Here is a 17,194-nt window from a genome sequence, read left to right as displayed (position 1 = left end):
GTATCAAGCTCCCCTAAAAAACAAACCCACAGACACACTCGCTCTGCCTGCCTCTTTTGTTGTTCTGATCATTCACAGAATACACACATAAAGATTCACCCACCCAAACCCTCAGGTCTCTCTCATTCTTCAAAGGGACCCTGCAATTCCTGAAACCCTAGAAATCTCTCTCCGCCTTGCTCTCTCCGCTTCACGCCATTCTCGTAATCTGCAAGTGTTGGCTTGCAGATAGCTTATTACGTTTTCTCTGAATTCAATCTCAAATTTATTCCTGCAACTATTCGATTCGTTGATGATGGCCCACGGAAAAGTCAGTCTCCCTCAAGATCTCCTCCCATCTCCGGCGATCTTCTCCTCCTCCGCCAAACCAGGTCTCCCGCATTGTATTCGATTTCTTTCTTTTTCATTCTAGATCTTTCTCCGTACTTTAATCTCTCTCTCTCTCTCTCTCTCTCTCTCTTGTTCTCGTTGTTTCTATGCATTTCAATTTTCTGTTATTCCTTGCCGATTTTGAATTAGGTCTAAAATCTACTTCTAAAGCTTATCGACGCGGATTATGATTTGTTGGATTAAGAGTTTTTTTTGTGTGTGGATGTTGTTATTGGTTTTCGACACGGTGTCGATTTGGACAAGGAATTTAGTATAATTCCGGTGGATATAATTAGCTTAGTGCAAGAGTGATGTTCGTCAACGAGCCCTGCTCGATTTTAGTTGCAATGTTCTTCTTGTGATTTAAACTCTTAAGGTAGATATCTATTTTCTGTTCTATCAAAGTAGAAGATCCAACTGTTTGGCCCACCGAGTCGTTGCTATGTGGTCTGCACTATGATTAGTTTCTGATTTCTTTTATTTGAGTCGACGCTTCTTCAAGTCATGACTCTGTTTTTCAAGTGATTTTTGCTCGTGTTTTTACTCGATGCTGGTGAGGGCATTGACTGTTTGGTTTCCCAATTATTGTAGTTTTTGAACCATTGACTTTTCTGCTATGTTAGATGAAGCCTTGGAGGGAAATGCTGGGGATAAGCCTCTAACAGGGTCGCTTGATGAGTCAAAAGGTGCCGCTTTTCTATGCTTGTTTTATGCAAGAATGCTCACTTACTAGCGAGTTATATTACTAACTTATAATCAATTTCTTGGGTGCCGTGGGGTTTATGGATTTGTTACGTTTTTATTTGCAGATCACTTGGCATCTGAGAACAGCATACCTTTGTCTCCTCAATGGCTGCATTCCAAATCAGTTGAGGCTAAGCCACTCTCAAGTGGACATTCGGGGGTATGTGCATTTTGATTTGAGCTTCCAATTATGCTTTTATTTGTAGATTAATAAGCTATACCCGACAAGTACTTATATGCTGATTTTGTGTAGTAGACCTTTGTTATAGTCTAAAGCATTCGTCAGGTGTTAATCATGTTCTAAGCTTGTTAAACTATTAACAAAATAAAGTTTCTATTTAGGCATTAGCTGGAATTGTTTTTGCCAGATGTTGTATCTGTCTGTTTTAAGCGCTGCGAAGGGATATACAGACCCTATTTATTAAACTAGTGCTTGCAGATATAGCTTCTAAACGTCATAGATTATTATAAGAATGCCATGGTTTCAGTTTCCTGATTTTCTGGCATGTTTGAAATCATCTGTATTGCCCAATGAAGAGCAAAGAGAATATTGGAATATGATGTTTTGTTTTCTGTTTGAAGGATTGGTTATATAGATGATCTGAACTATTATAGATCATTTCTGTGTCTTATGTTCTTTCTTGACCATTGATACAAATCGGCAGGAAGTCCATGCACCAGGGTCCTTAGCTCTTGGTAACTCTTCCGATTCCAATACGAGAGATGTTTGGCGTTCCGATGGTTCTCGGGACAGAAAGGATTGGAGGAGGAATGCACCTGATTTAGATGGTAACCGTCGTTGGCGTGAGGAGGAGAGAGAAACTGGCTTACTTGGTAGGAGGGATCGCAAAAAAGAAGATCGCCGTGTAGGAGTCAGTAGTAGGGATATTACTGAAAATAGAGCAGAAGATCACCGAGTAGGTGGCCCTTCTACTAGGGATGTTCCTGAGAATAAAATTATGTCTTCTGACCGCTGGCATGAATCACGGAGAGACAACAAATGGTCATCAAGGTGGGGCCCTGAAGATAAAGACAAGGATTCTCGAATAGAGAAAACAGATCTTGAGAGAGAAGATGCTCATGTTGACAAGCAGTCTCTTGTCAGTAGCAATCGTGCAAATCCTGAACGTGATGGTGATTCTCGTGATAAGTGGAGACCACGCCATCGCATGGAGGTTCAGTCTGGGGGGCCAGTGCCATACCGTGCTGCACCAGGATTTGGGATGGCCAGAGGACAGGTGGAGAAAGTAGGATTTGCTTCTGGACGAGGGAGGTCCCAAACTAGTGGTAGCGCACAGATTGGGAGACCTTCCTACATATCCACTATTGGGTCTGTTCCGGATCAAAATCAAAATGTGTTGGGAAAAGCTGGCCCCCTTACTGAGAAGTTCCGTTACCCCAGGGGAAAGCTCCTTGATATTTATCGTAAGCAAAAGACGGAATCAGCTTTTGATATCGTGCCTGAAGGCATGGAGCATGTCTCTCCAATAACCCAAGTAGGCTATATTGAGCCATTGGCTTTTGTTGCACCTCATGCAGAGGAAGAGGTATATCAATTCTATTCTTAGTATATACTTGAGTCTATATATGTATCTTCTGAAAAAATTGTTTTATACAAGTAAATGTTTGCGCTGTCTTAATCTTTGTTTCTCTTCCGATGGCATTAGATGAAGCCAGAATTTGTTTATAGACGTAATCACTAACTCATTTCTTCATCACTGGAATCTGTCTGGTGTGTGTTTCAGGCTGGTATTGAAGATATATGGATGGGAAGAATCACCAGCAGTGAAGTATTACCATCCAGAGAAAATAATGTGTTAAATGATGATGGTAAAGGTTGTTATTTTGGCATTTTCTGTGGATTTTTCCTAGGAAACTTATAAAACGCTTTTGACATGGGTTTTCAATTACTGACTCAGGAAATACTAATGCCTCCTTAAGAAAGGAGGTAGATAGAAAGATCTTACTGCAGTCTGAAGAAAATGCTCTATCTACTGGAGAGGCCATTTTGAACAGTTCCTTTTCAGTTATCAATGTTGAGGGCTCAACTATTTGTGGCTTGGGCACACTATCTTTAAATGGTAAGGGAAGTTGGCTGAACCTTGATATTCTGATTTTTTTTTCTTGAAAGTTGACAATATGGGTACTTTTTGAATGTTCATTTATTCGCTTCCACACTTCTTTCCGTGTTTATTAACTACTGCCACACTGTTTTCCAGAACGGGTTGAAGGTGCGCAGAGATATCCTATTGGCACAGCAGGCACTGATAGATCTAATAAGAATTATGATCGCAGAAGTGCTGGGGAGATTGACAGCCTTAGTGATAGTGCTGCTGAAGTAAGAATTCCTGGATGCCAGGATGTGAAAGATTTTGGCCTCCCAAAGCATTCTATGTCAGAAAATGAACCAGCTACTATTGTGATTGATAGCCAGCTTCCTGATTCCAGTTCACCTTTTCATATTCCATCTCTACAGCAAGCCCCGAGTACTGATCTATATGTCAGGAGCAATGAGAAGGCAGATTCAGAAATAGTTGTCTCATTTGAAGATTTAAGTTTATGCTATCTTGATCCTCAAGGAAACGTCCAGGGACCTTTCCTGGGGATTGACATACTTCAATGGTTTGAGCAAGGCTTTTTTGGATCTGACTTATTACTGCGCTTGACTGATGCCCCTGATGGTTCTCCATTTCAAGAACTTGGTGAATTAATGCCAAATTTGAAAACTCAATCTGGATTGATCTCTAACTCCAATTTGCATACCAGAGAATCGTTTGATGGTGTTGGAAGCATCGTGGAAGAGAGAAAAATGGCTCCTCACTTTGAGGATTCTACCAATATAAATATTCAACATTGGACTTCATCTGGACTTGAACCTACCTCTAGTGATGATTTGCACTTCAGAGTATCCAATTATGGTTACAACTCTGAACTCCAGTACCTTGATAATCAAAGATTTCAAAATTATGTTGAAGAAGATGAGGGTATGCTTTGTCTATTGAGTCTTCTCTTTCCATATTATCATCATCTGTAAAAACTGTTGACGGATGAATTTTTTTTTTCTTACAGAAATAGTTTTTCCTGGGAGGCCTAAAAGTAGCAGTGGCTTTCCTCTGAGGAGACCTTCAGCTGATATTCAGGGCTCTTTTTCAAATTCCCATAGCCTCCCTTCCCTCACGGATGAAGTTTCTGAAAGCATCCTGCCTAATCGCCAGGATGATAAGTTACACCCTTTTGGCCTGTTGATGTCTGAGCTCAGAGGCAGCTCTCATCTAAGACCTGCTCAAGCTTCCAATGTGTCTTTAGGCATGGATGATCAGGCGCAGTTTAGAGATACCTTGTTTGAGGGAAATATCCCCAAACTTAATTGGTTGAATGATCCTAATATCCCGATGCATCAAGTAGTGCCTGATATGGAACATTTAATAGAACTACAGCGTCAAGAGCAGGAACATCGACTGTTGGAACTTCAACAACAACGCCAGCTGGAATTTCAGCGTCAGCAGCAGCACGAGTTGGAATTTCAACAGCAGCGGCAATTGGAACTCCAGCAACAGCGTCAGTTAGAGCTACAGCAGCAGCGTCAGTTGGAGCTGCAGCTGCAGCGCCAGTTGGAAATACAGCAACATCGCCAGTTTGAGTTGCAGCAACAACGCCAGTTGGAGCTACAGCAACAACGACAATTGGAGCTTCAGCAACAGCAACACCATTTGGAGCTTCAAGAACAACAGCAGCGGAAGATGGAGCTTCAGCGTCTTCAACAACAGCGGCAGTTGGAGTTTCAGCAGCAGCAGCAGCGTCAATTGGAGCTTCAGCAACAGCATCATCACTTAGAGCTTCAGCAACAGAAACAGCAACATCAGTTGGAGCTTCAGCCTCAGCACCATTTGGAGCAGCACCTTCGTCAACAACAGCTGCAAAAGTTGCAGCAGCAACAGCAGTCCCAAGCTGAACAATTGCTCCTTGAACAGTTATTGAGTCGGCAGATGTCTGATAGTTATGGGCAGTGGAAGATGGATGCGACACTAGCCAACCTTCACGATCAGTTACATTCTAGTAACCACCTCTCAAATGATCTGCATCATGTAAGTCGTTCACCAAGGCAAGATCCCTCACTTGATCAGATCATCCAAGCATCTATGCGTGAGGGTGCGCTCCCTGGACAGACTGATTTTCTTGACCTCATATCTCAGGCCAAGCAAGGGAATAGGAACACTTTGGAGCTGCCACTCCGTCTTAATGAACAAGAGTTGCAGGCACAAAAAATATCAATGGCATTGAGAGAGCAGCAGCAGATAGAAGGGGAAAGGCGTATTGGTGGGCCTTGGTTTGCAGATGAAGCAGGTCCTTTTATGAGGGATCCTGCTGGGCATCACCAGGCTCACATGTTGGGACATAATTCTTCAGAAAATTACCAGCTACAGCAGAGATTTCCATCCAATGAGCAGGAACTAAGCCATCGCAATTGGAATCGTGCCTCTCAGGAGAGACCTGAGGGAGGTTTCTATGAACTCAACCCTACGGAATTTGATAGGTTCACTGTTCCTGCTGGTTCTCACGGGATGAACTTGGATATTGCAAACACACGTGGACAAGATCGAGATGTGAGGGAACAATATCGTTTTAATTCCTCTATTGATGAGCGCGGATCTTTATCTTCTGGGGTATCCTCTCACCATCAATTGGTTTCTGATGAGTTCTATGCTTCTCATCAAAGCTTGCCATCTGGGAACAATGGACCGCTAGAAAGTAGCTGCACTGAAGCTGTGATGCCTTATTTGCGTCGTGATGCTGAGCAAAACCGACGAGACACGGAAGCCACTGATGTTTTTTCTACTTCAAATAGATGGGCTTCAAATAGCAGTGATAAGGAACAGTCCAAGCAAATTTTGATCGACATGCATCAAAAACTTGGTCATCAGCCTACGCAGTCATCAGAATTTGATTATCAGCATCACCTATCCTCTTCCAGAAGTCAGGGCTCTGTACATCTTCCTTATAATGTTCTTCCAGATCAGTCAGTTGGTTTGAACAACTCCTTCACAGAACAGTTGGGTAGTTATGGTATGAACGAGCAACCAACTAATCTAGCAAGACGATCTGATCCTAGGGCATACATGGACGCTCAGTTCTTTTCAGGAAACATGGATACTCCTTATGAAGGCAACATGGCAGAGCAACAAGACACGGCCGTTGGTAGTGGGGAACTACCTAGTAATACCCATAGCAGGCATAGCTCACTGAGCAGTGCTGGTAAGTTTTCAAATATTCTTATGTCTTTGCTCATCCCATATTTTTAGAAAGAATTGAGTATGGGAAGCTTTTTTGATGATTCAGGTGGATGTGGGGGTTTTCACATCTCTGAGATGGGAGTGGATAAATCTCTTGGAGAAGATGCTTCTGATGGGAGGTAGAATCTTTTACTTTTTACTTTCTATGTGTAATATCACATGTTTTTGAGAATGAATTTTCTTGTTGTAAACAGCATTGGCCATTAATAGTATATATTATTTCTCTTGGTAATATCTGATTCCACTGTTGCTGTTTCAATCAGCAATGAAAGGACTAATATAAGTTCGCACTTAGAACCCCTTAGACAGCATTCAGATGTTAATCATTGTATTCTTGATTCTCCGTTGACAGGCTGCCTTCTACTACAACCAAAGGGTTTGATAGTGCTACACCAAGACGACGCATCTCATCATCCCAGGATGTTTTGTCTGATACTGCAGTCTCTCTACCTGTTAAGCCAAGAAGCTCAATAAGCCTCAGAACTTCTGAAGGAAATGCTGCCACAATGGTCTCTGAATCTCCGGCATCTAGGCCAAATCAGGCACAGTTCAGGAGGGCTTCATCTTATACTGATGCTGGTGTCTCTGAGACATCATTTATGGATGTCCTTAAGAAACCAGTTATTCCAGAGGCTGATAACAGGGGTGCGATGGAGTCATCTGATGGAGGTGGTCAATTGGGGCGAACTAGCAAGAAGAAAGGCAAGAAAGGAAGGCAGATCGATCCTGCTCTACTTGGTTTTAAGGTATCCAGCAACCGGATCATGAAGGGTGAGATTTATCGCCTGGATGATTGATGTAACGGAGCCCTGCGTGGTGGGAGACAAGCCAGATTGGCACATGTATAAACACTATAAATCTTTTCAGGTGTAAAGAATGCACAGCTAACTTGAGATGTGGATAACTACTTTTTCATTTAGTTTTCCAGCTTTCTCCATCAAAGGTAGATATGCAGGTTTAAGCTGGTATATATATGGGTATAAACAAGGAGGGTGTCAAATTTTGTAAGAGAAGCATAGCAATAGAATTATAGAACTGTTGGATTGTGTTCGGTTTTACTTTGTTTTATTTTGACAAGTGCACAAGTATTTTTCTGGTTGCAAAATTGATCACATTTGTCTCCTTGACACCAACCCTAAGCCCCAAACAGATCTAAATCTATTCATTCGACTCTTGAAATTTCACCAAGAAACTGCATGGATGAGTGTCAGAGCGATTCTATATCATCGCAACAAACCAAAAATAAAAAAGCATTCTGATCTTCAACTTATCAGAATCTAAATCAATTTTATCAAGCTATGATGCAATACAGCACGTGTGCTTAAAATTTATGCACAGATTGCAAGCTGTGCATACTGATATGAACTGAAAATCCTTCCAAGCATATTATTGCTCCAGCCCTGAAAATTTCTACATTGTTTTAAGCAACTGTAAAATTGGTTCTGGTGTTGGCAAAGAAGAAATTGATGCTAGTTCGTTCGATATGGTTTGCAACATGGAGGGTGAAGCTTTCCGGACCCATTTAATGTGTTCAATCGCCACTGGAATCTCTTTAGCGTCGGCTAAAGATTTCAGCAAAACTACATGAGAATCTGACAGCGTTACATTAAAACTGAGGCGGCAGAGTAAGCTAGACGCGGCAGAGTAAAGACCTGCAGAGAGCACAAACATATAAGCAACAAGCCAAATCAAATAGGGTCATAAAGTTAAATGCTACTGAAACTACAGCATCCAAAAATATTATGTGTATAGAACCAACCTGCTTTGCATAAATAGAGGATGAATGTACTCAACACAGTTTGGGCAAGCATCAAATCTTGTTCAACACACTTGTCGAAAACTTCCAAAGCAGCTTGAAGTTTTGCTTCTTGACAAAGCCCTTCAAGCAGAGTTGTGTAAGTCATCGCATCAGGTGTAACTTCTCTTCCCAACATGTGGTAAAAGAGCCGTAGAGCCTCATCAGCTGGGCCTACTTCCGAAATTTTTTGAATTAAGATGTTGTAAGTCTTCAAATTTCCTCTGCACCCATTTGCAAACATCTCATCCCACAGCCTTTTAGCAGGCCTCAGTAGATCTTCTCTACAACATGCTTCAATAAGAGAATTGTAAGTTGAAAGATCTGGGCTCAACCCTTTCTTCTTCATCTCCGGAAGCACTCCATAGGCTTCCTTCACCATTCCTGCTTTGCACAGGAATGCCACCATCACATTGTAAGTGTCCAAATCTTTAAAATAACCACCTGAAGACAAAACTCGAAAAACTTCCCCTAATTCATCGTTCTTGCCATGCTTGCATAGATTCCTACACAAATTGCTCAATGTCAAAAGAGTAGGGAATCTCGCTTTTCCAACCATGAACTTGAAAAACATCATTGCAGAGCCAGGGTCAACGTTTGACACTGACCCTATCAACACATTGAGAACATCATCTTCGATTGGAAAGTTCCCACTAACAATCACTTGTCCCAATTCCTTTGCTTCAGATATCCGTCTCTCAGAAATCAACCCGAGTATGAATTCTCTATAATCACCACTCCTCGGAGCTACCCCTAGCTTTCTCTTCATCTTCAAAACCTTCTCTCTATCAACCACACTGCCCTCACATCGAAAGGCTTCAGCAACAATCCTATACGCCATGAAATCCGGTTTACAATCTCTCCTCCTCAGCTCATCCAGTACCCAGAAAGCCTCTGAAACTCTTGAAGCCCGACAGAGCCCGTGGACAATCAAAAGCGCCACGACAGACCCATTAATCTCCGAACCACCCCTCCTAACCTCATCCAACACACTCAAAATCTTACTCAACTCACCATTCCCACACAACCTCCATGCAAACAAACCAAACCCAGTTGTGCTCACAGGAACACCTCTTCCAGTCATTTGATCGAACACCTTGTGGGCATGATCAAAGTAGCCATCAGAAGCCAAACCAGCCAAAAGTGAGTTGCAAATCTCGCTCCCAATGTCTTCAACCTCAACATTACCGAACACCAAGAACGCATGGAGGGTCCTCTTCCCTATGATCAGCGAGGCAATCACGGAGCGATACGCGGAACCGTCGAGGGGGATCTTGTGGGTTCTGACCTGCTTGAGCAGAGCATCGATGGCGGAGAATTGGCGGGAAAAAGAGAGAGACTTGAGGACTGATTGGTAGGTGAGGGAGGTGTGGGAGAAGGAGGGCTGCTGAGAAGCCCAGTTGAAGAAGCCGAGAGCCAGAGAGTGGTGGTTGAGGAGGAAAGGATCGATGACTCGGGCCACGAGTTGGGGACTCAGTGAGTCGCGGCAACCGAGGCGGTAGAGGAGATTCTCGAGTGAAGGATTCCATGACCGAGTTGGCTTCGTGTTGTTGGAAGCCGAGATCAGAGCTCGGCTTATACGGGTCGCTAACTCTGTTGCCGCCGCCGACGCTTTCATTTCATTTCAGTTCACTTCACTTGGGCAACTCTCTGTTTTGGCGCCATTCCCATTTTATCATCTGTAGTTCTGTAAAACAAACAAGGCAATTTTATTATCTGTACACCAAATAAAACGATCAACGTATCGATATTCTATATTCTATCGTAATATAATGATATCGACATTCTAATGTATTGGTAATAGGATGATTACTGGTTGACGATCAAAGCTAAAATCTAATGGTTTAATTGATGTCAACATGACCGAGTGTCAAAACTCCGAGCATGGAGGAATTTATAAACAAATAAGAGCAAAAATGCAACTTTATCTAAAATCTGTACATCACATTTCATTGAGCTAAATTATCTGTACAATTTACTATCTTTGTACACCTCTGTACATGACTATGTACGATATAATATACAATCATTTACATAGGTACTCTATATACAAATCCAATCACTAGCTTCACAGTGTAGATTGGTGTTTGGGTTTCTTCTACTCTTCTAGACACTAGTAACCACCAGTCAGCTGCGCAGGGTTTAGGATGGCGGCATGCCTAGTTTCTTAATCCCTATATACTTCAATATACAGACTTGAAGCATGGGTAACCTTTTTACAGTTTCTAGTTCTAAGGAGAAACTAAGAGTAGGATCTGATCAATTTAAGATTCTGTAAATTTCGAGCTTTGAACAAGTTTCCAAAGAGATACCCCATTGTTGTCCCTTGCGGGGACTTTGGTGGTTGAGGGGTAGAACTGCATATCACCTGCAGTATGGTCTGGCCAATCTCCCTGCGAACTGAATCAATCATCTTGGGATCAACTGGGTTTCCTGTCACGTCTGTGACATAAAAAGTGTCCAAAGCTTTTCTGCCTTTGGTTGAAATTTCTGCTCGTTTGATAGACAAACTGTTCTCCCTGAATATCCGAGTAATATCTGAGAGAAGTCCAACCCGGTCATCGGTGCACAGTTGTAGTTCAAGCCCCTGCATGGCAGTTGGGAAAGCAACATGTATTAGTACAGATGTATAGTTACAAAGGTGAAAACTGAATGAGAAGTTTTTCATTTGTCAAGAGTTCATAGAGGCACGTACCTCACATACCCGCCTTTCAATGGCTGCTTCAAGACACTGTACAACACGTTCTCGCTCAGCTTCTGAGCTTATAGGAACTCCATCAACGTGTCGAATATAAAACTCCTACGAAAGCATACATACCAGGGCTATTAAATGGAAGGCCATAAATAGCTCTCAGCAAACATTTCCCCAACCCAAAGTCCCAAACCACAAAATCTGCACTATATTTCTGCTTTACCGACTCATCAAAACATTTGACCCCATAACCAAAAGATTTGCAGTTATTTTTAGTATGTTAAATTACACCTTATGAGAAAGAACTACAGGATGTTAACGATACCTGATAAGCTTCCGTCGTCCCTGTATCAACCATTCCATGGAATACCACATACTGCATGTCCGTTAAAGTGCAGATGATGTCAAACAGCAATTTTGGTCGATCTTTTGCCCTCATAGTAATGACAGTATAATCTTTCTGACTGCAATAAAAGGCAGTTACTTGAGGTCTTAAGCCCTTATCCTCAACTCTGCCCAATTCAGCTCTTCCAACCCTCTCATAATCTCTGTCAGCGAACATAATCTGATGCAGTCTCCTATCTCTATTTGTAACTCCAGAGGTTGCGAGTGTCATTTTAGCAGCCTTCGACTCGTAGTTTCCTCTAAGGACATAGCAAAGCAGCTCCTTTATTGATGCGAGGCGGTTTGGGTCTTTAATTGCACAACCAGTGGTATCATCTGTGACATGAACTACAGCTGCAGCTCTGGCATTGTGTGTCCATATCTCAGCATTTACCACATTACAGTGAAGGTCTGCAAGAACGGCACACACTTCAGACAATAGACCCGTTCTATCAGTACCACTGAGCTCAATTAAGGTATGCTCTTCTGAGGGCGTTAGGCCAACAGAATCTGTCATAGACGGCACAAAGCTGGCATTGCTTTCAAGTCTCTGCAACATTGTCAAGTTGAATGAATATAAGAAAAATTGATTTACATATCTCACAAGTTTTTAAAGACCAAGTTTCATAGGTGGTTAAGAGGAGTCATAAGCAGAATTTTATTTTCACAAGGCCAACTGTAATGCATATGTATGACCAACATTAGGACTAAATGATGAAAAAAAATTGTGGCTTAATGTCTTTAAATTTATTCAAGCTTCAAGCAGCAATACTCAATTGAGCTTTAAAAACATTTGGCCTAGCAGACAGTATGATCATCATCTTCAAAACCAGATACTACAACCTTCTGCCTACTTGTCAGTAAACATTAGCACAATCCGGCTTGTACATGTACTTACGATTTGTATATAGTTGATAATGTCCTTGTCTCTGATTTTTTTGCCATCACGGTCTATCACGTTGAACACTGAAGATAGAAAATTAAACCAATATCAGCAAAAAGGGAACATAGTGGGGGTGGAGATGATGATAAATTGGAAATAAATATAGTGAAAGACAAGGAACGTTTAAAACTTACCATCCATAAACCATAACCCATCAGATGAGATATAAGCTTTTGTTATTACAAGGTTCACATCTGCAAGCACTTGGACAACATCTAGTAAAATTCCATGTTTGTTGACACTGTCAACCTGGATAGAAATTTAACAAATCTTAACCCAAAAAAATCAAACAACTTATCCAACTGAATACTTTACAAGATTGACTCTCTGTATTCAACAGATGAATATAACAAGCATTAAGCAATCATACAAAATCACATGGTACAAAAGCCTCACCTGGATAATAGTAGCATCCTCACAAGAATCATTGTCAATCACAACTCTGCAAGAACAAGAGACTAATCAGATAAAGCTTCTGGGCTTCTCATACAAAGTTGAACTAGAAGAAAAGGAGAATCAAATAAGCCAAACCCAGAAGTTTCTTGACCTCACTTATAACATGTTATACAGACTCCAAAAACAAACCTTGTCCTAATTAGCTAGGATGAAAGATAAGAAACTGAACCCGGCCAGTAGAAATTTAGAAAACAAACTTGCACACAAACCAAAACCATAACAGCAATCTCAACAAGATTGGTCAATTGCACAATAGGAACGTACAAATTTCAGATTCAAAACAGGAATTAAAAAATTAAAGAGACAAACTGAAACCAGATCAAAACAAACAAGAAATCAAAACCCAGAAAAAAGGAGGATACTTGATATAAGTTTCACCTTGGTGGGTTCATCCGCCTCACAAACTTGGCATACTCATCATCCATTTCTCCTTCGTTTTCCTTTTCCAAATCTATCAGAAATCTGTCTTCCCAGAACCCTAAAATAGAAGGCTTTTAAGAACAAACCCAAAAACAAACGTATGCTCCACAAAAATACATGAGCTTTAACAAAGACAAGACACACTAGTATGATCCTATACACGACGATGATGCCTTCCTCCAACATTGAAGGAGAAATACGAAAAATCAAGAGAGAGAGAAAGAGTGTGTCGAGAATAAAAATCAGTGGGAGCGCTTTACGGGGGGCGTCGGGCCGAAAAAGCCGTTTGTAGAAACAACGGCGTAGGCTGTGCACGTGTCGTGTTTTTTTGACTGGCTTGGCGGTCGGTTAACCGCATCACGCCGTGGTCAATGGCCCCTTTTCCCTTTTCCCTTTTAGCGGGAAATATGATGTCACGTGATGTTCGGTAGTGAAGTGGTGAGGCACGTGCCTTTATGGCGGCGGCAATAGCATCGGCAACTGATACTCTCCCGACGTTTGGTTTCTGATAAGTATTACGTTAGGGTTCTTCTTTATGGTTATGTTTATCTTAGAGAAGGCACTGTAATGATGAATATCAAAGATTGCTAGCTAATAGAATTGCAATTATCTTCGATCTTAATTGTTAAAAATATATATACTCAAACTAGCTTCGACGTGAGAAAAATAGTACTATGAAACGGGAAATTATATGGTGCAACGCTGCATACCATATATACTTTTAATCCATCATTCATACACCATACAGACTCCACGTACATTTTAACACTCTCTATCTACCATCCGATTCGATATGTATGGTATGCAGCGCTGCATTGCTAATGATGAGAGAAAGGGGATCAGTGATGTAGAAATCAGGAACGTGGAGTATCCCAAGCAACAAAAACAAGGCTACCGTTGGACCAGGAATTGCCAGAAACAAACAAATAAATAGATTATCATATATAGATGAATAATCAATCAAAGTATGAACTATTATCCAGAAAAATCAACATATGCAGACAAGTTGTATTATATATTTATGTTAATTATGTATTCTAGCTAGGTCCGCTCTAATTACATTTTCAATTGAATTGTCTAAGAATATTATATATACAGTATGTAGGAATTACAGGCCAGCTGATCGAGGCTGACTACATGTAGTTTAGAGTTGCTAAAGTTAGGATCCTGTGAACGTAGAATCATATGAATCACGCGCAGAACATTTTTAGGCGTACGCATGCTTGAATATTATATCATTTCCAGGTTAGTATATTAGGAATTTTGCTTTTAGGTTAGATATGTATGTAGTAGTCATATCGATCTTCAGAGATCGATCAAAGAGCTGAAATCCTTCTCGGCCTAGCTTTTGGTTGAATTTATGTTATGCTCGATCTCATTCTTAAATTATCCCTGAACTACGTGGGGAGCGTACTCTTTACTACTGCTACTGTTCTTGATAAATGTTCAAGAAGGAGAATAAAATCCCAGCAGGTAGCTTATTAGCTAGATCAGCTGCAACTAGATGTTCTTTGATACGTGTCCATTAGATGAAATTATATGCGGGCTATAAAGGAGATAAGGTGACCTATGTAGCTAAGATATTCGATGATGCATATATGCAAGTGTCACTGCCAGGCCAGCTTACTTAGGCTGATCATCAGTTGGCCTTACTTGGGGGTACAATCGGAGCCACTGATCGATCAGTAGATAGCGATAGAGATAGTATACTTGGAAAGATGCATTAGCAATAAGATCATGGCAAGGAATCAATCAAAGCCGCCCGCAATTAGTTAGGGATATTGCAGTTCCGTTCACACGGTCATTAGCTGATCATGAAATTCATGTTCAACCACTATTGGATGTAAATCTAAGGGTTGAAAACAAAATAACATAATTTTAAAAAGATTCTACTTACTATTGGATTTACATCAAATGGTAGTTGAGCATGAATTCTATGATCAGCTACTAACCGTGTGAATAAGACTGGGAGATATTGATCGGTACACAATTAACCGCACACTTGTTGTGGTGGCGGGCTGACTAAGCAACGAGTTGGAACAAATCAAACGTATGTCCTAGAACCAGGAGGAATTTTTTAGTCATCCCGAGAACCACGTGGTAATGTACAATGGTTCTACATTCTAATTACAATCTGATACGTAAGATTCAAAAAGAATAATCATATTTAAGTTTTTTTATCAAAGACTATTTTGAGTTTCTTTTAAAACCTTACACCATACCCTCTATTAGCCTAAGCTCTAATACCCTATACCCCAAACCCTAAACTCTAAATTTGAAATCCTAGTTCAAAATCACCAATACACATGATGGTCATTTCATAAATAATAATATTTGTAGGTCATTTCACAAATAATAATATATGTATAATTATAATTTTATTGTAATTAATGTACGTGTCAAATTATAATTGGAAATGAAGATAACTGGACATTGCCACGTGGTTCTCCGGGAGAATTAAAAGGTAGTATAAATGTGAAATAAATTTGCCGACCACTCTTTATTTGCCCACCTTGTGTCAATCCTTCTAAACTCATGTCATGTGTCCAATTGCTCAATTATTATCTAACTTTGAGTTGAGAAAAAACATATGACATGAGTTTAGAAGGATGAACACAAAGTAGACAAATAAAATGTGATCGGAAAATTTGCTTCCGTATGAATGTAATTGTTTCTAAAGTACTTCCCTTAAATTTAAATTGATATACCGAGCTATCAGCGTTGTTCTTCACCCCATCCCAGTGGCAGTGTGGCACTAGTAGGATCTCTGATACGCATCAGTATATGCAACCATTAAACCTATCAATATGTTATATGTGTGTATGTTGATATCCGTCGAACAATACACGTATACATTCAGGACAATAAACTCGATCCTTTCCTAAACGCATGCATGCTGATTTGATCCATCTAGAATCATACATATAAACAAGAATTTCTAACACTCACGAATGAGTAACACATCTGTTGGCAGTTGACACGCCTTGCAAGCTATATTGTGAGAGAACCGCTCTCACCTATTTTCCTTATAAGACATTCTTGCCATATTTAGTTAATGTCATTTTAAAGATGTAGAAACTGATAGTATGAACTTGAGGAAATAGATAAGTAGGTGAACTGGTGTGGAATGATAATAGTCAAATCACGAGTTTTGAATCATTTGAGAACCAAAGTTACTTGTACAGTTGATGAATACTCATATTCGGGGTTAACCAAACTGATACGTCTAATTTCACTCATGTAGGCTTGACAAATACATAGCCCAAACTCCTCCAAGTTGCCCGAGCATGAAGTTTTCAAGACTTCCGAAAAATTATTTCAATACATGTCATGATGTCCCTAGAACTGACATATTGAAGTTGAATGAACCTTTGAAGCAGAGGAAAGGGAAACAAATCAAACAATGGAGGTGGAGCAGGAACTGAAGGGGCACACAGAGAGAGGCCAAGCACCACTACTATCCAATTATTTATCGATGATCAAGTCCAGGTCGCAGTGCCCAGAACTATGTCATGTATGGATGCTTAAAACAACAATTGACAGGCACTAGTTAATGAGTCAATGACCGGATAGTTAATTAGTTAATCATCAGAAGTTCAGAACTCTGAAACTGAAAACATGCATCAGAGATTTCGCGACAGTTGGATGGATTGTCTATGCGGGTGGCACGACATCTTGGTTTAGCTAAAGTGAGCTGAGTTTTTCCACTTACTATTAGAAGTAAAATTAGCAGCCAAAAAAGAAGAAGAACAGAGACTGAAGCAGATAATACATCAGAAAGAATGAATGAGAGAGCAGAAGCAGAAAGAATATCCATCAGAAAGCACACAGACAAAATAAGACTATTATGCTTGCTTGGCTATAAGAATAAACGAGGGAGCAGAGTTGACATTGCCTAATTAATATACAGCCTTGAGTGTGATTTTCACCATAATACAGATAATACCCTAAGCTAGTCAGCTACTCAACACAGTAGCACACAATACACACTCCCTCGTTTATTGTAGACTGGAGGTCCTAGCTTGTATGACACTATGAACAGCATGCTTTGCTCCCAGAAACAATTCAGGTGCCCTCATTATACAATATCCAAGGCCAAA

At 40.6% G+C, this 17,194-nt stretch overlaps 3 protein-coding genes across 5 annotated transcripts; 1 reads left to right on the top strand and 2 right to left on the bottom strand.

The window, feature by feature from the left end:
* Positions 1–33: 33 nt before the first annotated feature.
* LOC126800579 (protein ESSENTIAL FOR POTEXVIRUS ACCUMULATION 1-like) lies at positions 34–7,431 on the top strand. Of its 2 annotated transcripts, none has more exons than XM_050527962.1 (10): positions 34–371; positions 993–1,055; positions 1,179–1,273; positions 1,779–2,660; positions 2,859–2,943; positions 3,033–3,194; positions 3,333–4,097; positions 4,183–6,366; positions 6,451–6,523; positions 6,757–7,431. In XM_050527962.1, exons 1-10 carry the CDS (start codon positions 293–295, stop codon positions 7,199–7,201), a joined length of 4,833 nt encoding a protein of 1,610 aa, XP_050383919.1. In that variant the 5' UTR covers positions 34–292; the 3' UTR covers positions 7,202–7,431. The 2 variants fall into 2 exon arrangements, with proteins under 2 accessions (XP_050383919.1, XP_050383918.1); XM_050527961.1 differs by having other exon boundaries at positions 2,859–2,949.
* Positions 7,432–7,628: 197 nt separating this feature from the next.
* On the bottom strand, positions 7,629–9,850 carry LOC126800583 (pentatricopeptide repeat-containing protein At5g14080). 2 transcript variants are annotated; one of them, XM_050527967.1, is made up of 3 exons: positions 8,808–9,850; positions 8,164–8,705; positions 7,629–8,056 (listed from the first exon to the last, which is right to left on the bottom strand). In XM_050527967.1, the coding sequence occupies exons 1-3, from the start codon at positions 9,815–9,817 to the stop codon at positions 7,815–7,817; spliced, it is 1,794 nt and encodes a 597-aa protein (XP_050383924.1). In that variant the 5' UTR covers positions 9,818–9,850; the 3' UTR covers positions 7,629–7,814. The 2 variants fall into 2 exon arrangements, with proteins under 2 accessions (XP_050383924.1, XP_050383923.1); XM_050527966.1 differs by having other exon boundaries at positions 8,164–9,850.
* Positions 9,851–10,194: 344 nt separating this feature from the next.
* Positions 10,195–13,281, bottom strand: LOC126800587 (ACT domain-containing protein ACR6). The gene is made up of 7 exons (XM_050527972.1): positions 13,053–13,281; positions 12,615–12,660; positions 12,353–12,467; positions 12,174–12,241; positions 11,217–11,825; positions 10,895–10,999; positions 10,195–10,786 (listed from the first exon to the last, which is right to left on the bottom strand). The coding sequence occupies exons 1-7, from the start codon at positions 13,097–13,099 to the stop codon at positions 10,442–10,444; spliced, it is 1,335 nt and encodes a 444-aa protein (XP_050383929.1). The 5' UTR covers positions 13,100–13,281; the 3' UTR covers positions 10,195–10,441.
* Positions 13,282–17,194: the final 3,913 nt, after the last annotated feature.

The sequence above is a fragment of the Argentina anserina genome, chromosome 6 (genome assembly GCF_933775445.1).
Source record: "Argentina anserina chromosome 6, drPotAnse1.1, whole genome shotgun sequence".
Classification (NCBI taxonomy): Eukaryota; Viridiplantae; Streptophyta; class Magnoliopsida; order Rosales; family Rosaceae; genus Argentina; species Argentina anserina.
The sequence above is the reverse complement of the archived record's forward strand: the minus strand, read 5'-3'. Positions and strand labels throughout refer to the sequence as shown.

What these genes read in the sequence shown, in the direction of transcription:
- LOC126800583 (XM_050527966.1), bottom strand. Translation starts at nt 9,817, where the DNA reads ATGAAAGCGTCGGCGGCGGCAACAGAGTTAGCGACCCGTATAAGCCGA. An exon ending in CCTCTATTTATGCAAAGCAG is followed by an intron (nt 8,057 to 8,163) that starts GTTGGTTCTATA and finishes TGCTCTCTGCAG; the next exon opens with GTCTTTACTCTGCCGCGTCT.
- LOC126800579 (XM_050527961.1), top strand. Translation starts at nt 293, where the DNA reads ATGATGGCCCACGGAAAAGTCAGTCTCCCTCAAGATCTCCTCCCATCT. An exon ending in GGGCACACTATCTTTAAATG is followed by an intron (nt 3,195 to 3,332) that starts GTAAGGGAAGTT and finishes ACTGTTTTCCAG; the next exon opens with AACGGGTTGAAGGTGCGCAG. An exon ending in TTATGTTGAAGAAGATGAGG is followed by an intron (nt 4,098 to 4,182) that starts GTATGCTTTGTC and finishes TTTTTCTTACAG; the next exon opens with AAATAGTTTTTCCTGGGAGG.
- LOC126800587 (XM_050527972.1), bottom strand. Translation starts at nt 13,099, where the DNA reads ATGGATGATGAGTATGCCAAGTTTGTGAGGCGGATGAACCCACCAAG. An exon ending in AGGATGCTACTATTATCCAG is followed by an intron (nt 12,468 to 12,614) that starts GTGAGGCTTTTG and finishes ATTTCTATCCAG; the next exon opens with GTTGACAGTGTCAACAAACA. An exon ending in TTATCAACTATATACAAATC is followed by an intron (nt 11,826 to 12,173) that starts GTAAGTACATGT and finishes ACAATGTTGCAG; the next exon opens with AGACTTGAAAGCAATGCCAG.